At 38.6% G+C, this 14328-nt stretch overlaps 1 protein-coding gene across 1 annotated transcript; it reads left to right on the forward strand.

Annotated features, from left to right (window-relative positions):
* The first annotated feature begins 1319 nt into the window (after positions 1–1319).
* LOC131225266 (uncharacterized) lies at positions 1320–14088 on the forward strand. Its single transcript, XM_058220770.1, has 5 exons — positions 1320–1896; positions 2046–2260; positions 11909–12375; positions 12473–12564; positions 13188–14088. Exons 1-3 carry the CDS (start codon positions 1597–1599, stop codon positions 12228–12230), a joined length of 837 nt encoding a protein of 278 aa, XP_058076753.1. The 5' UTR covers positions 1320–1596; the 3' UTR covers positions 12231–12375; positions 12473–12564; positions 13188–14088.
* Positions 14089–14328: the final 240 nt, after the last annotated feature.

The raw sequence follows: 14328 nt of genomic DNA on the forward strand, positions 1-14328 counted from the left end.
CTTGACAACCATGAGAGAATAATCAAACCAATAAAACCCATATATTATCAAAGTTTCCTTTCAAGCTCTTAATCATTGAATTATTAAGTGTCTTAGCAGTCGTCCAATGAAATAAAAAGAGGGTAGGTGGATTAGATTCACTGTGGCAAGACAAACTCATCTTAAGAAAATAATAAACTTTAGAGTCACCCAAGCTTCGTGAAGGGAAGGAAGTCGTGCGAAGAGCCAAAGGTCACTCTTCATGATTGATTGAAAGTTTCATTCTCTTCGTGGCCCACTATTATACCTGGCTTCGATTTGGGCTCACCCTATCTATACATCATTTCTAAATGTTTTGTTGGTTATTTAAATATTAAGGCTATGATGCTTAAATTTTTCTTTCTTTCTTATTTTTTATACCAATTGCATGGTGAGAAAAGTTGAGAAATGCTTCTTGCAATGTTTATGAATTTAAGTACTCTTTTCTGTATTTTGTTTTTTTAATTTTGATCTTGCTAGTGAAATGATTTGTTGGTATTTTTCCTTGAATGTAGCTCTAATACTACGAACCATATGAATCACGTGTGTTTTTTGTCCCTGCTCATTTGCATGTATGCATAAATCAACAACAATGTTTGTATTATTTTCACATGGTCCTAAGCACAAGGGATAGCCGTCCATTTTTCGAATTGATGATGGCGATCTCTCGTGGCTCACCTATAGGCACCCTGGATCTCCAACACGTGTGCTCCACTCTTACGTGCGTAGCCATCCAACATTCCTTAAATTTTCCCGTTGTAACTTTCAATTTTCCCGTTGTAAGTGATAGCAAACTCACACCAAAACACTTCCGCTTAGTCGCATCTGATGCACACGTGTCGTCTTCTGAAAGCTAGGGGTATTTCTGGAACTTCCTTTCAACTTAGCCACCGGAGTTCCTGTTCTAAATACGAATATGCAGGCAGATCTACGCGTCTCAGTCATATATCGTGATCTGGAACGTTGATCTGATGGGCCACCATGCTTATACGCTACAGGATGGAATTCCCAGTGACTAGACAATCTGACCATCTAATTGGTTTGTGCTTTTTTTGTTGAATAAATGCTACTCTCTTAACCGTTCATTTCAAGGAACATGATCGGATAGAAAGAATAACCCCATTTAATTTTTGCAAAATACCTAAAATTGTAATGGCCCATAGAATCAACCGTCCGGATTTTTACATAATCTTCTTAAATTACTTGTATTTCAGTGAAATTTATATAAATTATGTGCGTCGACGTGCACAACACCATTCCTCAATATAAAATAAATCCCTCGTCTTCTTTTCTCCATCCTTTCCTCCGTTTCAAAGAAGGAAAAGGAAAACAAATCCGAAAAGGCGATAAAAGCCCAGTCCTCTCTCTCTCTCTCTTTTCTGCAGATCCAATTCTTATAAATCCCCTCAAACTTTTATATTATTACAAAACTGCCATTCTCTTTTCCGATCATAGACTTAGTATAAAAGAAAGTCCAGAACTTTTTTCGTCAATCTCTTTCTCAAATTCGTCGAATTTACGAAACTGCCATTCGCCTTCCTTCCTCTCTCTCACAGTCTCTTTTCTTCGATTTCCTAAATGTACGGCTCTGGAAGTTTTCCGATGGCCCGAAATCACGCCAACGGCGATCGCTTCTACAACCCACCAGCCATCCGTCGGCAGCTCCAGCAACAACAGCAACGGCAGCAGCAGCGGCCATTGAAGACGAGGCTGCCGCCTCCGGTCTCAGAAGCACGGGAGACGGAGAATCGCGCCGAATCCGACGATTTGAAAGCCTCGGTATGTTCTCTGCCACCGGAGCCGAGGCTGCCGTCTGGTAACTTGGATCGGTTCCTTGAATCAACCACTCCCATCGTTCCTGCCCAGTACTTTTCCAAGGTAAAAAAAGATAAGAAAATTAGGGTTTTCCGGTACTCGCTTGAATCAAACGTTTTCTCTACAAAAAATGTGCTTTGTTTTTTTTTTTTTTTTTTTTTTTTTTCCATTTTTTAAATTTCTTAATATTTGGGATTTGATGGTGCATGCAGACGAGTATGAGGGGCTGGAGAAATTGCGATGCGGAGTTATATCCGTATTTCAGTCTTGGGGATCTTTGGGAGTCTTTTAAAGAGTGGAGCGTGTATGGAGCTGGAGTCCCTTTGGTGTTGAATGGGAGCGACTCTGTTGTTCAATATTATGTTCCGTACTTGTCGGGTATCCAACTATATGTAGATTCATCATCAAAGCCTACATTGTCGTTGAGGTGAGGTTTCAATGATTTTTCTTTTCTGGTATTTCTGTCCAAAACTTAAGTTGGGTTTGGATGAAATTGTATAATATCTGTGTTTTCTTTCAAATTATAGAGATCTTTGTGTCGTTGGAAGGGCATCTTGGATTCAAATCGACTGCATTAGAAACTTGAATGTGACAGATTATATCTATTGTACTGTGATTGGTTTCCTTTGGTAAAAAAATTCCCACATCGGGCCTTAGTTTCAGGTTTGAAAATTATAATGTGGTTAGGGACATGGGTAGATTTCGTTTCCTTATAGTTTTGAAGAGAAGTGGCCAGAAAATTTATCGGGGTTCCTGTTATTATTGTCTATGAAATTTCATGGGTTCCTGTTATTATTGTCTGAGTCATTCTTGATGAAGTAAGACTGCTTATTTTGGTAATCAGGATGATAAGTGGTTATCTTGAATCTTGAGATACAAATGCTTTGTTGCAAACTAACCATTCTCTAATAGTATCTTCTGGTTGAGGTTTCTCTGTCTTCTTACCAATGGTAACTTGCTATGATCAGTGCATTCTTGATGTCATTTAGTTGTACCTAATCTTCAATATGATATCTAGCTGGTTTTCCAGTTGGATTGTCAGGTGAACCTGTTGATACTATAAAGATGAAACTCTGTAAAACCGTTGTCCAGTCATGTAGTATTTATAGATGGTACTTATATTCATTGTTATCAGATACTGTTATTTACTGTTGATTAGTACCTTTCAAACAACATCATATAGTTTATGGACGCGGATTGCATCCAACAGGAGCAAGCATCTATCTTGTCCAGTGATGACATGTTGCCAATGAAAAAGTGTCATGTGTGTGCTGGCATGTGGCCCACGGTGAAAAGTAAAGATCCCACTGCATGAAATGACAATTTTACCTTTTTTACTGTGGCCCTACGCTTGACACACGTACATGGTGCTTTTTATCATTGGCGGCACGTCAATGTCAACGTTGGATGGGTTGTATGCTAGTCCCTGTTGGACACAATCCACATTCATAGTTTATCACCCACAAATGATGACAACCTGCATGCCCTATCATGTTGCACACAGCATCATTTATTTTCCTTACTTAAATCCTAATAATTTCCTTATACTGTAATATAACATGTGCGTATATATAAATGTAAAGAATGTTGTAAAAAGTCTTATTCTGCATTAATGGTTCCATCAAATTTAAAGTATTAGAAGGGCAAAAACAGTACTTTGCTTAATAAAAATTAAAAGCTATTAGCATGCGTCATCAATCACTTGTGCAAATTGTAAAATTGAATATAAATAGGACGTTAGAAATCATATACCTTTATCTGCATGATTCCTGGACTCCCAATGGGGAGTTGTATTCTGTTCCCTTGTCAATTTACGTATTGGTGTCTCTATCCGGGCATCATAGTTTACAATCCAAATCATTCCTTAGTAATGTTTTGTGGGAACTGTAGGGTGGACTTTAACCTTTTGTTTCTGGATCATACAAATTAATAGAACTCAACTCCTTTCAGCTACATTATTGTTTCTGCTTTGAATTATCCTCTATTCGTTTCCTTTGAAAAGAATAGAGGTTTTGAAGGCATCTAAAGCTATGATCAGTCTTGGGTCTGTGTTTATGGGGTTCTCCTATTAGTTTGAAACAAATTATATGTTAAATTTCTTCAAATTACCAGTTCTTAGTATCACATTAAGTTTCAGTGTCATTCTAAACTTCAGTCTAGCGACACTTGAAATTTCAACTCAATACTTGTAGGATTGCTGCTCAACATTATTAGATGGGGTGAAATTTGTAGCTGAGGAGGCTTCTGACTGAATACTTTAAGCCATGAAGTGGTAGTGGGAATTTTGCCCACTGCTTGTCCTTTTGTACTTGGATGAGGGATTTATATATAATAATGGTTGCATGGTCTGTTTATTTCTATCGCTCGATCATTATTCTTTTTAAGTTCACAACCACCACATTTTTGTCAGTTTGATGTGCATGTACTGTTGGGTAGAAAATTCCTTATATATATATATATATATATATATATATATATATATATCAGTTAGAAAAGATCTCCACGTGGTCTTTATTGAATTAGAGAAAGCATAATACGGTTGCCCTGGAGAGATAAACTGGTGCATTTTGGGTAAGAAAGGAGTCTCAAGAGGATATATTGACATGGTTTTGGACGTGTAGGAGGGAGAGGTAACTAATGGGAGGACCGCTATGAGTTTTCAATTATGGTAGGCCTACAACAAGGGTTGGTGTTGAGTCTATATCTTTGTGCATTGGTTATGGACAAGTTAGCTAGGTATTTACAAGAAGAGGTCCCGTAGTATGTGTTGTTTGCAGATGGCATTGTTTGATTGACGAGACAAGGGAGGGGATAAATACTCCGCTAGAACGGATGCTTTAGAATCTAAAGGTTTTAAAATTAGCTAGACAAAAAAGGTGTGTATGAAATGGAATTTTAGTAACATGAGTGGGAATGAGGAATCTATTGATCTATTAATATTGATGGCCAAGAAGTACCCCAAAATGAGTAGTTTCTATGTCTTGGGTTGATAATCCATGAGAATGGGGAGATTGAGAAGGATGTTGCTAATAGAACTGGGACTAGGTGGATGAATTGGAGAAGTGCCTTTGGAGTTTTATGTGATCACCGCATACCAATCAAGTTGAAGAGGTGATTTTATAAGATAAACTATAAGGTTAGTTATGCTTCATTGGATGGAATGATGGACAGTCAGGGAACAATATGTTTAAGAATGAATGTAGCTGAAATGGATGAGTGGCAATACAAGGAAGGATAGAATTAGAAATGAACACATTCGAGGAGACTTAGGAGTAGCCCTAATGGGCAATAAGATGAGGGAAAGTGACTTAGATGGCTTGGACGTGTACCAAAGACCAAGAACTGCACCGGTTAGAAGGAATGGGTTTGTTTGAGTTAAAGGCTGTAAAAAGGCAAGGGGAAGGCCCAAAAGGATGTGGATGGAGGTAGAAGGAGAACGATTTGGTGACTTACGGTTAATTGAGGATGTGGTCCTTGATAAAGTGAAATGGCGGAACAAGATTCATGTAGTTGATCTAAATTAATTGGGATGAGGCTTTGATGGTGATTTATTTTTTCTTCTTAGACTTTGATGATGATATTTATTTGTTGTATGTAAGGTTGGAACTTTTTCTTGATTCCCTTGTTTTTTTATCTCTAACTATATTTTGTTTCACCTCATACCTTACTTCGTCATTTAGATCAATGAGGAATCATGACTTCCATGGGTTGAGGTTGGTTTTTAGTTAATCTCGAGTATCTTATTTTTTCAAGTAAATTTCAAGCATCTTTGTTGAGTTGGTAACTCTCCCTAGCTTGATACATTTCTACACTCCAGGATCTTTCATTTCAAATTCCTATTCCAACCACTTTATATTTTTATTTTGTTACTTCTTACAATAATGATGATAGTCTACCTAACAAAGAATGATTTTCTGTCTTACTAATTTCTTCTAAAAAAACTGAACGACCTGCCTTGCCATACAAGACCTTCCATTTCGGTACTTGCTGGAACCTTGAAAATAGCACTTCTGTCCATCTTCATGCCTCTTCAATGAACATGCAAAAGAGTTAAACAACTAGGTGGTGTAGGAGCATCAGATCAACAAATAGGGTCCAAAGTGGGCAAAGTGCTGCCTGATCACAAATCAGGCCAGGCCATTGGTTATGATTCAATAGGAATGTGGGGACCATGTGTCTAATCAAGAGTTCTTCTAAGGTCTATATACAGAACATGATAATATTCTATGGCTTTTGTACAACTGTACATCCTTAGATGGTCATACGTTTGTATACGTCTCATTATTTTTAATAGTCAACCATTAGGTGTCTTATTTAGTTTTTGTTCTCCAAGGCTGATTGTTGGGAGGAACTTTTGACATGAGGAACATTCATGGGTTTTTGAAAATGGAGTTATCAAGGAGTTGAAGTCATCCTATGCATTTGTGGCAGAATAAGTTCAACATTAAACTTTAAAGTACTCCATTATAATTTGATTTTATAAGAGAAAAGAATTCAACCTTTAAATTTAAAGTACTCCATTAAATTTAATTTTATAAGAGAAAAGATCCTATCATTAAAATTTAGAAGTATTTCATTAAAACTTATTATGAGAGAAGATTATGCAGGCTCAATGTGCACAGAAGTAGGTGCCCACATATCTTCTACCATCCAACATTCTTGGTTGGGAATCTTAGCACACATTTTAAAATGGACTATTGAAATTCGAATGTTGTGTTCAGTATTTTTTCGTAATAGGAAATTTATTGTTTCCATAAAAAAATGCTTATAGATTCCTGCCAACCATCTTTAACTGGTGGGAGATATTGTGAGCACCATGCTTTCTGGGCACATATAAGTCGTACTCATTTATTAAAGGCCTCTACAAAGTTCAAACAACTCACGAAATTCCTGGAAGAAAACATGTAGGAAGCCGTTAGACTTTGGGGCCTTATCATCCAGAAGCTACTATGTTCTTCACCTGCTTGGATGACATCCCCAAGATGATTTTGATTATGAAGAAATACATGGAAAGTCAGCAACTACTAGTACTAGGGCATATTGAAGTCATGCTCATTTTAAAAGCAGTTTTCAAAGTTCAGGTAACTTATGAACCTCCTGGAAGAAATAAGGTAGGAATCCAAGTAAATTTTGATAGTGAAGCAATGGAATGTTTGCCCCCCCTTTTAATGGGAAATAAGGACTTTTATTAGAGCAAAAGGGCCCAAAGGCCAAAATAAGCAAGCACAAGAGCAGGCCAATCAAATAGAGGGGCCATCCCCAAAGGTGGAGGAAAGCCTGCTGCTGTATCTGCTCATGAGAAAATAAGATGTTTAACTCTAAGAATAACAATAGAAGCAGACAAACAAATACTCACAAAAAATTGATTATTTCTTTGCTTCCAAATTGCCTAAACCCTAAAGAGCTACAACAAAGCATAGCTGCCACATGGCTGTATTTTCTCCTACTGATTCTATTCTTGCATTAGTTTGGATTTGGATCTGCTGGTTTGAAGTCCTGTTGGTGGAATTGTCATCTGGACTAAATGAAATTTTGATGCCCTGCTGCTGCTGTTCAGCTCTGAGATCTATGGAGTCTCAAGTCTGACTCTATATAGTCCCAGTACTTTTTTTTTTCTTTCCGCGAAGTAAGTCTGGAATTTGGAATTGGATTTTAAGTTTTAGATTTTATCTCCATCAAGTGGTGCATGATCTTTTAATCCTGGCAATGATCTTGTAATAATCTTCATGGCTGGTTGGGAGGAAATCTTTTAGGTTAGGAACATTCATGACTTTTGAATCGAAAACATGGGCGTAACTACTGCGAACGTTGGGGCAATGACTTTGTATAAATGTGATCTGTTCCGTCCGTTAGACGCAACTCTGTTTTTGGCACATATCCCAAAAATCTTGAAGATTCAAAACTCAGGTGGACCACATCATATGGGGTAAATGTAAAATCATGCCTCACAGCTCTAAATTCATGTGGTATGGCCCAGATGAGTTTGAAGTAATGCGAACTTTGGTGCGTTCCTTCACCTTGATGAGGTGCATTGGACAAAACATTTTTTTTTTTTTTTTTTGAGTACATCAGATGTATGGATTGGATGGTCTTGTATAGCTAGGCACAAATACCGCAACTCTTTTTGTTCTTCAAAGGTTTGACGATGTTACCTGTGCTATATAGCTTGGTTTCCGGAACCTTTTAGCTAAGATGTTGCTCTCACTTAGCTATTCACGAGCATTTTGAGAACTGTTGCTTTACGTGACTGAACTGTAAGTTCTCCTGCTCACACATTTGCAACTGGGATTTTGAGTTTACGTATCAAGCTGCATTTTTATATCGGCAATGGAGATGCTTTTTTTGATGGGGAAGAAAGAGAACAAGCATCCCCTAAGGTAATGGATAGACATTGCCGATACCTAAAGAAGATCTAGCGATATGTTCCTTTCCTTACTCGTCAACGAGGTACATCCTATATCCAGTGAAACCAATATATTGAAAAATGCCATATTGTGGTTGCCATCTGCCTCTCCGGTTGCTCTTGAAGGACTGGGCCATATGCCATGATAAGGCATCACATTGGGTCACATGCTTTTCAATCCTGAGAATGCCTGCAACATGGGCAACCTTCGTCACATTAGCTGTTCCCCTTCTTGGTAGCAGGAGTAATCCACTCCAGGTGTCAATCCTGCTCCAGAACCTTGCCCCTGTTCCCACTTCCGTTGCTGATCCCCACCTTTTATCTACTGCCTGTTATTGCCACTATTGAGGTTTAGAATACTGATGTTGGAGTCACAAGTTATGGCAGTTACAGCCAATTTTTCCGTTGAGACTGATGTTTAAAATTGCGATGATTTGGTTAAGTCATACCACCATGTTGCTTCTACAAATCCATCCCAAGCAAGCTTATATTTCATGGAAATGCGGCTGAGGATCTGCATTGTCACAATTGTAGAAGGGAAGCTGACAGGGGGATGTTTACACTGAGAAGGCATAAGTAGCAATCCTCGTTTTAGCATGTTTGGGTAACTATTGTCCATGATGTACCAGTTATGTCTTTAATAGTCTCAGTCCATCACTTGAAACCACCAGCAGTCTTCTTTAAGAGGATCTTTAGCAAAGCTTATGGACAAGCTCATTCTTTCATTGGAGCTTGGTGTTGTTTTCTTTTTAAATGGTAGTTGCCACACTGAATTGGATGTGTGGTGAGAAACATCTATTCTCACAATAGTTATAATCATTCATATGTAGGGGATGGCAGCAAGATGCATGGGTACTTTAGAGGATAAACAGGTTTCCCAGTGAACCTAAGTAGTGCTAATGCTATGCATCAATCTTTGTTGTTTTCTAGGTTTTTGTGCAATTCAAAAGCTAAGATTTGCTGGTTAACCAGAACTTATAGGTCAACTAAGACAACATCCAAAATATCTACGTACATAATTACTTAGCTTAATGCCACCTTGTATTTGTGGTTTAAATAAAAGAAAGTGTTTTAAGTTTAGATCTTATTAACCAGCCATTTGATTGGTTGCACAGGCAAGGTAAGTTAAGGAAGAAACTGATAGGATTCTACTAATCAAGACCTTCCCTAAGATGTCAGCAGCAGCATGGAATGTTCCTTGGATCTCAATGACTCGATTGGCCCTCTCCATGTTTGGAACTTACTACACAATAATCTACTGAGATTTGGTACATGCTATGCATGGATGACTCCTTCAATGCAATGCTATTTGGCATCTATGTTCTCCCAGGAGAGAACATTTCTAAGCCTCATTACATGCAACTTTGTTATATTTCTTGTAATTAATTTCTTTGCACTGTCGGACTCCCTTTTGCCCAAATTCACAGGCCTGTTTTTGAACCATAAGAAAAATATAAAATAGGCACCTTTAGTTTGATCCCACGGTGCATTTGTCATCAACATATTCAGCTGTGATAGGATTGAATTGTTGAGAAGCTATTCTGTGATTTAAGTTATTCTTTTTTGTTTTATTGCTGTATTATTTCTTTATTATTATTATTTTAAAAAAAATTTGTTCGTCTTTTTTAATCTTTTACTTGTATTGGTGTATAATAGCATTTTTGTCAACCCCTTTGTTTATTGCATGTGATGGTGCAACTCAGTTATTGAGTCAATGAGGTCTCCACACACGAATCATAAAGAAATGGACAACAATACATCCACAAGAATATTTGAGTAGAGAAGGAGAAATACTTTATTGATATCAAATTTCTTTTTACAACATTTAAGAAAAACTAACACGTAGAAACTTTTTTGGAACCCTTATGTACTACACTACCCTCCATTTTATAGACCTTGAATGAATATTTAACGAGTATCCGCCGACTAAGCGATTGATTTTACATCAATCATAGTTGATTTCAACTTAATCTAATCTACCTAAGATGGTATATCATCTTAACTCAGCCCCATATCATCCATCACATCCTCCTACATCTCCCACAAATATTAAATTCTAGCTCTTGATATTTAGGCCCCAAATTTATAAATAAACAGTCCAAGATCAGCACATGCTGGGCCATACGGGAATCATGTAACTGCCCGAGCATTGTGCAAATAAGTCATCATTAATCCATTTGTATGCATGCCCCGCTCTAAGCCTTATGTGCTTCGATGATGTATAGTGTGCAATTAATGGTCATAGATATAGTTTCCAGGTTTGCAGTCAGGTTCCTGTTTATGAAATTCACAAAATCATTGCTTGCCTAGAGAATCTAGTTCCTTGCGTTGGGTCCATCCTCAGCTTGTTCAAGTCTGCAGATTTGATCTGTTTCTTGAACCTGGCACATTCCATTCCTGTAAATCTTATTATTTATTACAGATCCCATGCTGAAGTCTTCTTAAGCCCAAACTTTTAACCAATGTTTTTTAAGATCCAGACAGACCCCACCATTTTTTTGGCAGTTTGATCCAACTGGTCTGATCTCTGTTGACCTCTGACATCTACTTGAAGTCTAGAAGGAACAAAATAAAAAGATCAACAAACAAAAAATCTCTGATATGATAGGACATCTAGATACAATAGGACATCTAGATGCTAAGTGAAGTTTGTAGGTGTAAGCTCCAGATGGCCATCATACAAAAAAAACAGTTAACCACTGACTAACCTGAATTTTATGGATCCAGCTTGTTCCTGGTCTGGGTTTTGACCATTGTCTTTGACCCGTATTGCTAGTTCATGCACGCTTCGCATTTACCACCAAATATTGGCAAATTTGAGGGCAGCGAATTAGTGCATTGAACTTGCCAATTCAAACTAACAAGCTGAAATCAAGTCTCGTACTTTGGAGCTCTTGGGGTAATTCAGTATAGTTGTCAACATTAGCCATAATTCATAGCCTAGCTAAAGTGGAGCAGAGACAGGTGTGACAGACTACAGAAAGTTTCAGGGTGTTGTTTGTTGTTGAGTGCTTTGTGGTGCAGTTAATGGCAGTTACATGGATAATATTCCCCAAAGATACAACAGTGTAAGCTTTTATGAGAAGCAATATGAACTCTTTTTAGTATTATGATATAATCTGATAATAATGGTTTTCCATCATGGTGCCCTATAACTTGTATCCATGGACTAAATTACCGGATAGTAGTTGTTGTGCATGCATAAAGTCCAAGTCACTGTGATTCAACAGATGGTTGAATTTGGGTTTTTATTAGTCTCACGTACCAAGGCACTTTCATTAAGAAGTACCAAGGATTGTGATGAATATGGTCAAGGCCCTATTCACAATCTCCCATTGACAAGGAAGCAGGTGCTTCAATTGTTGTTGGGATGAAGGTCTATTTCATTTGGAGGTGGAATCATATTGTCCGATTGGTATTAGTATCTCAAAGGGTTTCATAAATACAAACTGAAGATCCTTCCAAAATCCTTGACATGCCTCCCTATGATTTTCTGTTCTGTGCTCCACCCTCAAATCCTGGATCCATATTAGATAGACTTCGCTTATAACAATTGTTAGACATTGAGAGAAATAAGATTATGATTCATGAAAGATGGGAGTGACTGCAAAAGAAATTCATGTTATATGACGGAGAATGCAATGCTCTTAAATATTTTCTTGTTTTTGCCAGGCGACCTGGTGAAGAGAGTGATGGTGATTCCTCCAGGGATACAAGTAGTGATGGCAGCAGCGACTGCGATGTTGATAGGTCAAAACAGGTTGGCGAGAGCACGTGGAGTCATCATAATCCGATGGACCCGAGCATCCTACGAATAAACAGACTGTCCTTAAGGGATAAACCTCATCTTGTGGGTCAAGAGGGTTTTTCCAGTGATGACGGCGAGGTTTCCAACCCTCATGGGATTCTGACATTCGAGTACTTTGAACAGGATCCCCCCTACAGCCGGGAACCTTTAGCGGACAAGGCAAGTTCTTTCTTTCTTGGGACTTGATCGAAGTTTGGAAACTCATTTTCCATGTTAACAACCTGTCTTGCCAACTTGCATCACAGATTTCAGTCCTTGCATGTCGATTTCCGGAGCTTAAGACGTACAGGAGCTGTGACCTACTGGCTGCTAGCTGGGTTTCAGTGGCCTGGTATGCTTCTATTATTTTATCACATTTTGCAGAAGTTTGTCGTGACTCGTTTACTTTTAATGGTTGTTACTAATATCTGTGATTGAATATTGTGCAGGTATCCAATATATAGGATACCCACGGGCCCCACACTGCGTGATCTGGATGCTTGCTTTTTGACCTTCCACTCCCTTTCAACACCTTTTAGAAGTACGTATTTATCTACTTGAGTGTTAACTTATGATTGAACCAGCATTATTTCTTTGATCAAGAGGAAATGACCAGATTTGTAACATCATTTCCTAGTATTGATAGCCAGGAAGTAGCCATCAAATTCCAGTTGCATCTCTTTCAAATCCAACTTGAAAGTAGTGTGATTGTTATTTGGAGCAGAGTCCCCTCAATATAAATATGGAGGGTGGTTTGCAGTTTAGTCATTTCCAGCTAGGAAGTGACATACATGTCTTTGTTTGTAAGATTTTATTATCTCAAGCTTTGCTAAGCCCACGCATGTGTACAAGTCAGCTAATGCACATGCGACCAATATGCCGGCATGGCACACATGAAATATCCAAGCCAGCCATCATGTGTACCTCACCTTATAGATGCTGCTGATGAAAGATACAGGTGGTCCACTTGTTTCTTGTCTCATGAAACATACATAGTGGTACCCTTCTGATGGATGGCTTGGATATTGCACTTCTCTGCCAAGCTGGCATATTTGGTCGGGTATCATGTGTGCATTAGCTGACTTGTACAGGCTTGTGTACTTAGCAAAGCTGTATAACCTCTATTGTCTGCCACATTGATGTGGTGAATGGTGTTTTCTACAGGTACAAGCAATGTTCAGCCAGAGGTTCGTGGTCCAACGGTTAGGAAGGTTGGTAGTGCCATGGACTTGTCTGCAAAACTTCAATTACCAGTCTTTGGGCTTGCCTCCTACAAGTTAAGAGGTTCGGTCTGGACCACCAACGGTGTCTCGGAACGCCAACAATCAACTTCACTACTCCAACATGCTGACAATTGGCTCCGGCGGTTACAGGTTGATCACCCTGATTTCCGGTTCTTTGTTTCGCACAATACATATTGGAGGTAAGGGGAAGGAAGGTCTCGGCGTTCCACTGATTGGTTGGTTGAATCTTGTGCGGAGTTGCTCCGGCATTCCCATCTATCTTCTATTTATCTAAGTTCGTCTTTACGTATGTAATGCGAAAGACTACTATTATCTTGAGGGAAGTATCTTACCCAAAGGAAAGGCAGCTGGTTATCCATGAGATAAAAACAGCAGAAGAAGAGCCAGATTAGTTCTGGTTTCCGCCAAGGCAAAAGATGATGGGATGCGGGGCCTCTTATTTTAGTAGGGTGCATAAGGTGGCAGGATCACAACCCGCTTGCTTAATTTTTATCGCAAAGCGAGAACAATAAACTTGTATGTTCTGCCTTTTTGTTTCCGTCGCACCTTAATTCTGTCGGGAGTTGCAGGTGTTGGTGCTCTAAGCACCAGGGATTTCTACGATAACATTTTAACACTGCTGCTACGATAAATCTTTGTTATGGATGAAGAAGGTTATGATGATTTTGGATGGTGACGAAAGAAAAAACAAAAACAAAAGAACTGTAGTTTATCTATACTGATAGTTTCTGAAGGAACACACCTCTTTCCTCAATCACATTGGGGGTGTATCTTTCTGCAGTGAATAGAATGTGATTGTATGGAAGTGGAGTTGATGTTTATTGCATGCTTCTTCTTCTTTTTTCCCCCCCTTTGTAATTGAATGGCACAGATGAGCAGCAGCTCCATCCGTTTCTAGACTTTGGAAAATCATTGCTGACTTCAAGGATTTATGGAGCGACAATGCTCATGATGAGTTCATATGGTGCTTCTTTGGGGGTGTTTATTCGAAGGTGATTGGCTTTTTAGGCGGTGGTGCAGATCTGCTATTTCATTTACTCCAGTGGGAAGCCATCTTGAAG

The sequence above is a fragment of the Magnolia sinica genome, chromosome 14 (genome assembly GCF_029962835.1).
Source record: "Magnolia sinica isolate HGM2019 chromosome 14, MsV1, whole genome shotgun sequence".
Taxonomy (NCBI): domain Eukaryota; kingdom Viridiplantae; phylum Streptophyta; class Magnoliopsida; order Magnoliales; family Magnoliaceae; genus Magnolia; species Magnolia sinica.